General features: G+C 33.9%; 1 protein-coding gene across 1 annotated transcript; it reads left to right on the forward strand.

The window, feature by feature from the left end:
* The first annotated feature begins 476 nt into the window (after positions 1-476).
* LOC121397697 lies at positions 477-6,889 on the forward strand. Its single transcript, XM_041574899.1, has 2 exons — positions 477-1,414; positions 1,758-6,889. The coding sequence occupies exons 1-2, from the start codon at positions 782-784 to the stop codon at positions 2,451-2,453; spliced, it is 1,329 nt and encodes a 442-aa protein (XP_041430833.1). The 5' UTR covers positions 477-781; the 3' UTR covers positions 2,454-6,889.
* Positions 6,890-7,187: the final 298 nt, after the last annotated feature.

Raw genomic sequence — 7,187 nt, forward strand, 5'->3', positions numbered from 1 at the left:
GCGAACGGCGGAAAAAATGTTCGCGAACATATTCGCGAACTTGCGTTGTTAAATATTGGGTATTGGAAAAATGGTTATATTCCAGTATTGATTAAGTTTGAATATGTTTCATTTGTGCACTCATGACTTGTCATTCACACATCTTTCACACACTGGTTCCCATACTCCATTTGTTCCTCAAGTCTGGAAGGATTAGGTTACAATTAACATATGGAATTTATGGGTAGGCTGGGGGAGGTGTATCCCACAGATTTTGAATATATCCCTGGACAAAGAGAAGTTGGGTCTCTCTCACGCTCTCTCACACTGGACACACACACAGACACATACACAGACACACACTGACTCTCACATAATACAGACATACACAAAACTTTTATACAACATATTGATACATACATATTATTTTGGTAGGCTGTCAATAGAGCATTTGACTGGCTAGGTATCTGTTAATTTGTATGTATTTTCTGTAACACATTTTTTACACATTAAATATATTTAAATATCACCTTGGTGAGTGGTGTTTGTTGACCATAGAACTTATACAAATTATTTAAAAAGACAGTAGTTTCTAACAGATGGCGAGCCTAGTCAGATTATAGACCTGGACATTAGACATATACACATTCTGTCAGCTTCAAAAGGGGGACAGGAGGGTGTAGCTGAACTAAAGCTTCCAGATGTCTATATGAGTAAAAGAACCTAGAAGTATTTTGTGTAAGTATTACAGGCATTGACATAATTGCGGACGCAGTGAGAAAGATTCTGCTTTCCGGTGAGTATGGATTTTCTTGATAATTTGGCTAATAAGAGCAAATTCAAGTTTGATATCCCTCATAGTGTTATGTATGATGCAGAGATATGGTCAGATCTGTATACTCAATGTATGAATGCTAATATGTTGGTAGAGAAAAAAGATATTTCATTTTCCAGATTGAAACATAAAATCCAGAATGTAATGCTATTAGTGAAAACGTTTAATACGTTAATGTGCTCAGAGAGGAAGGAAAATGATGTAGAAAAGATTACTACTCCAGATAAGAGAGAAGTAGAATGTGACAGAGTTAGCAATGACTGTCTGGCTAAGGAAATTTCTAAGCATGAACTTAGACTGTCAGAAATAGAGTCAGTTTTGCAAAGGAATAACCAGGTTTCGGTTATTACAAAGGAACAGAGATCCATGTTGGTTCCGGATCTCAATAATCCAGAATTAGACTATGACAGGGCAAAACTGCAATTAAAAATTAATAAACAGTTATTTAAAATTGTGAAAGAGATTCCACATTTCAACCCCAAGTTAAATGTCCTCATGATTTCTGATCTATTTGAATCTCATATAGAGAAATATGATTTAAGTGAGGAACAAAAGAACAAAGTGTTTAAACTTTGGGTGCCAATACAGATTTGCCATAGGTTATCAATAGGGATGTAGCGAACCGCCGCCGATGTGTTCGCGAACGCCGTTCGCGAACACCGGCATAATTTGCGAACTGTTCGCGAACTGTTCGCGAACTTCGATCATCCGAAAATCGTTCGATTCGAACGATCGAAGGATTTTAATCGTTCGATCGAACGATTTTCGTTCGAATCGAACGAAAATCGTTCGATTTTAGCGATCGAATGGTCGAATGGGCGACCGATTTTGACGCGAACGCCTATTGGCGAACGTCGCGCGACGTTCGCGAACTTGCGGCGGACGCGAACAGTCGAAGTTCGCGCGAACTAGTTCGCCGGCGAACAGTTCGCTACATCCCTAGTTATCAATACCAGTGACTGAGCCAGAGATTGATATAGATGGGAATCTAATATATGGCACAAGAAGGGAGAGGCTTTTGCAGCTTAATTATATAATTAATGGAGAAGAGTTTTTTAACACTGCACTGCTTAATGATCTGAAAACCTCCATAGACGATGACCCCTTTGTGTTTATGGGTATATTTGAGCAAGCGTACAGGCTGGTTATGGGTATTAAAGAAGATCAAGTTCCTGAAGAAATGGTGAGAGTTTTTGTAAAGAAGTTTCAATACTTAGATACAGGAGCTGATGTCCGTGCTTCAATGTTTAACACTCTTACAGAAGCAGCCACTTACATTGATAAGTATAGGAGACATCTTGTGCTGCAGAGCTCAGACCCCTCAAACAAGCATATGATCAGAGAAATATGCCAAACAAAAAAAGCAGATATGAAACCACATAAGAAGGCTTATTGTTTTTTTTGTGGGAAATTAGGTCATCTATTTAGGAAATGTTTTTTACGTAGAAAATCTATGAAACGATTTAAGGTTGATAAAGATTCTGGAATTATACAAGAGAAAGTTCAGGTAAAGCAACTAGATGCACAGAATGGCCACTCCCAATGTTCCATAGACAGACCAGTCTGTCCTTACAAAAGACCTAGGGCTGAAGACAAAAGGAGTTACTCTTTGTTAATGAAAACAAGGAATAATTACTGAATAGGGCTAGAGAAATGTTAGTACTTATTCTTTAAAGGTTGGAGAAAGTGTGAGTAAATAAATATGATTGGATACAATTTTTAAGAAAGTAATATTTACATGGAAATATGCAGTAATGATGGTAATGTGTTTTACTGTATAGCAGGATAAGTGGAATTTAATATGTATTAACTGTTTTATACTGTAGAATATCTTCAACTCCCTATTTAGACAAATGCCAGGTTAAGATTATTAAATAGCTATTTTGTCAGTGGAATTATAAATATCAGAAGAATTATATCTTGTTTTATTTCTAATATAAATTGTAAAGTGTGTCTATATGTTTCTAATGTATAAGCAATATTTTTGTATATAGTCAAACATTAGAAAGTAATTTTTTATATTTTTATAGCCAAATATTGTATTGGTTATAAGAAAGACTGGGAAGATTTAAAGGAAATACAGTGAGCAAGTTGAGAATGATTTTTTGTAAGTTTCAAATCAATTTGGTGCATTGTGGCACCAGCACTGTTTTCCTGTCTGGATTCCAATCTACCCACCCCCATCCTTGGGTGTCATGTTATGGTTTTTTTTTTAACCAGAACAAAGAGGATATTTTGCTTCCACTGATCTAAATATCTTAAATAGTAATATCCATAGAAGTTCAAGTGGGACTGATATTGATGTTTCATAATCAAATCAGATTCATAAATGTTTAGATGTTGACTTGGTTTTTCCCAAATTATAAATCTATACATTGAATATTCTAACTTGTAAGATTTGGCTCTAAAGAGCACACTGGTAATACTCAGGTTACACCACTGAGTGATTTACATAACTGTTCAACCAGAACATGGTGTTTATGTAATGAACATATGTCTACAGTATAAAAGGGGGGCAGATAGACAAATCTTATTTCCTAAATACTGCATTATATTTCCATGTAAATTGCTAATAAATTTAGGGACACTAATTACAGTGATTTTTTGGTATATTTGCAAATGATGCAATTATTTCACTTACCTTTGCTGAATAAGTACAGAGCTAAAAGATTAAATACATCTTAGTATATAATGGGATTTGTATGTTTCACATGTTTTCACATAAAAAGATAACAAATTTAAGTGTGAGGCAGGAAGCATGGGAACAAAAGCATTTGCTAGTGGGATTCACAAGAAAGTAAAGGCTAAAGCTTAGGGCCAGGATATGTAAATGTTGGAAAGATACATTTCATGAAGGACTAAAGAATTTTGAGACCAGTAACTTTTTGTTTGTTAAATGAAATGTGCTCTAACTTGTTATGATTATTGTAGGATATGGATTCCTTTTCCACATTAAAGCATCATGGATCAGGAGGATATAAAGGAGAAGCTTTCTTGTAGTACATAATGGGGGAATGAAAATAAAATAAAATAATAATGAAAATAATGAAAATAATGAAAATAATTTTTACATTGGAAAATGTAAAGACTAACATGAGCATGTTTGCATGGTAGTAATGTAATAAACTTTCACATTAACTAATTTGGTCTTAGTTGACTACACTATGCACAACTTTTATTTTTTAAGGTGCACATATGGAAATCCTGCGCAGGTCAATGAATTGGCAATTTTTTTTTTTGATAAACATACATGATAACGTACGTATTGATAATTAGCATAAGGAAAAGCAATTGAAAGAGTACTCTATATACATCTTATAAACCTTTGATAGTTTGGATTATTATATGACCTGGCCAGTCATGTGATAAAATATTTGAAACTGTCAAAGATATATTGTAAGATGTTTATGTTTAATAACCATGGAAGTGATGAATATGGATCCATTATATTATTAATAATAACTTTTTCTTTGGAAGATTATCAACTGTAAATATATAAGTTTAGGTTTGGTTAATCCTATTGTTGTGATATATGAATTCAAGCTCAGAATTGTTTTTTATTCATAACAGGGAAAAAGTAATGTCCATGAACCTTTGTTCTGAAATTGTCAGAAATCTAACCTATAGTACTATACTACTGTAGTATTAATATCATAGTAGTCAAAACCTTGAACTGGTTCCCTGCAGAGATCAGGCAAGGGATTAGATCATTTAAGTACGAAATGTATCTAGAAAGATAGTTTTATAGAAATGTCATCCTTGAGGTGTATTTCTAAGATGTGTTATTTGAACAATGGTCAACTTTTATGCAGACAGAATTTATTAAAGCATGGGGCAAATGCTGGGAATAGCATTTTATTTGAACATACAACTCCTATATCATACATGGATTTCATTTTAGTGTTCTTGAGGGTACATTTAACTGTAACTGATGTTTAAGGTGGTCTACAAATTGAATACACTTATTTTGACTATGTACAGTTATTTGCTTTAATAACCGATATCTGATTTATTGGTTTTAAGAATGTCTTGAACAGATGGGTTTTGGGATCAAATGACATGAGGTCACATAGTTGACCTTTGGTAATTAAAGCTCATGAGAACTGTGGGACATATGTTTTTTTTATGATACGTGTTCCGAATTAGTTTTGACTCCATTCTTATAAACATTAAGGAAAACAAGAAGAACTCAAGATAACCGTAAAGTGCTTTCTTTCATCAGAGAAAACAATTAACTTTGCTTCTTACAAACATGATATTTATAGGACAATGTATATTCTCACCACTATTTGCAAAAATAGGAGAACCGTTTGTTTCCATGTCTAATATATCTGCTGTGCAAAGTAAAATTAAAGTTAGGAATTAATTAAATACACATATTAATAAAGTTTCCCTTCACATGTAATTATACCGAAATCAGGATTTAGATATTGTTTACAACATTTTTAAGGAAAGGTTAAAATGGACAACTACTTTTTATATGGACTCATATGAATGTTTTATTTTATCCATTGGGAATGTGAATACATAGTTTATGTTTGTTAATATTTTGTTTTTTTGGTATTCACAAAAGGTTTAAGTGATTTCACTGTGGAGGACATTGTTTGAATGTGAGATGTATTTAATATACAGTATAATATCATATTCATGAGAATGGCATGGTAAGACAGTGATAGTAGTTTAGATAAAATAAATAAGTGCATCTTTTGCACTAGCTATAGATCAAAATGGACAAAATTCTGTGAGACTATGGAAGAGATAATCAACAATGGAAGAGGAGCACCATCGTTCAAGGAGAAATGCAGGTTCCAGAAGTAAAGTTGTTTGTAATACGGACTGTGATTCAGGATGACTTAACTGAAGGATATCAATAATTTCATGAAAAATTATTTTCATTCTGAACTATAAGAACTTTTTACAAAGTGTCTCAATCTTTTTAAATTTGCTTTTGTCTGGTTCCATTACTGAAAGTCTGCAGTTTTCCAAGAGCCTGCCAACGACTGTGGTGTTTATTGCTTATTCAAGTCACACCTTCGTTTCACACTGTATGGACTAAAGTATGATTGTTCTGTATCAGGGTAACTGCAAAGTGACCAGGGGCCTTAAAAATGGCATTGATAATACATGTACTGGTGCAATTCCCTGATTCTATACAGATGATTCGTGATTGATCAACTAAGGAAGTCAAGGCTTACATCTGCCAGGCCCAACTGGACCAAAGGGTCGTAGGAAGCCTCTGCATAGACACATCTGGCATCAATCACAGGAGGAATGTTTGCCATATATTGTGTTACAAAAGAAATGAAATGACTGTAACTTTGTGATTCCCAGAACAGAGTACTTAGCTCTTAATTTTCAATTTTTGATGTTTGTGGACACATTTTATTGCAAGATCGTGAAAGGTGTGATAAAGAATTCAATGTCAACTACAACTAAACACAGTGATATGCGTAAAGGCTGTAATGAAAGATTTTTAAATCCATAACAGGAAGACATGTCTGAATAACTAGAGAATGGAACCAACTTTAGAATATAGATAGGATATTTTTAATTATGGTGAACTATCACTACTTACCATCTCATTACATGATATTAAATCAATTATGTTATGTTATTTGCATCAGACTTTGGAAATATGAAAACATTTCTGGATGTCTTTTGGGATGTAGTTTCAAGGACTATGGGATAATATGTTCTTGGCAAGTCAAATGTGCAAAGGGGGATTTGTTAAATATTGGGTATTGGAAAAATGGTTATATTCCAGTATTGATTAAGTTTGAATATGTTTCATTTGTGCACTCATGACTTGTCATTCACACATCTTTCACACACTGGTTCCCATACTCCATTTGTTCCTCAAGTCTGGAGGGATTAGGTTACAATTAACATATGGAATTTATGGGTAGGCTGGGGGAGGTGTATCCCACAGATTTTGAATATATCCCTGGACAAAGAGAAGTTGGGTCTCTCTCACGCTCTCTCACACTGGACACACACACAGACACATACACAGACACACACTGACTCTCACATAATACAGACATACACAAAACTTTTATACAACATATTGATACATACATATTATTTTGGTAGGCTGTCAATAGAGCATTTGACTAGCTAGGTATCTGTTAATTTGTATGTATTTTCTGTAACACATTTTTTACACATTAAATATATTTAAATATCACCTTGGTGAGTGGTGTTTGTTGACCATAGAACTTATACAAATTATTTAAAAAGACAGTAGTTTCTAACATGCGTCAAAAATGCGAACGGTTCGCGAACGTCGCAAACCCCATAGACTTCAATGGGAAGGCGAATTTTAAAAGCTAGAAAAGACATTTCTGGCCAGAAAAATGATTTTAAAGTTGTT

Source organism: Xenopus laevis, chromosome 8S (genome assembly GCF_017654675.1).
Source record: "Xenopus laevis strain J_2021 chromosome 8S, Xenopus_laevis_v10.1, whole genome shotgun sequence".
In the NCBI taxonomy this organism is placed as follows: Eukaryota; Metazoa; Chordata; class Amphibia; order Anura; family Pipidae; genus Xenopus; species Xenopus laevis.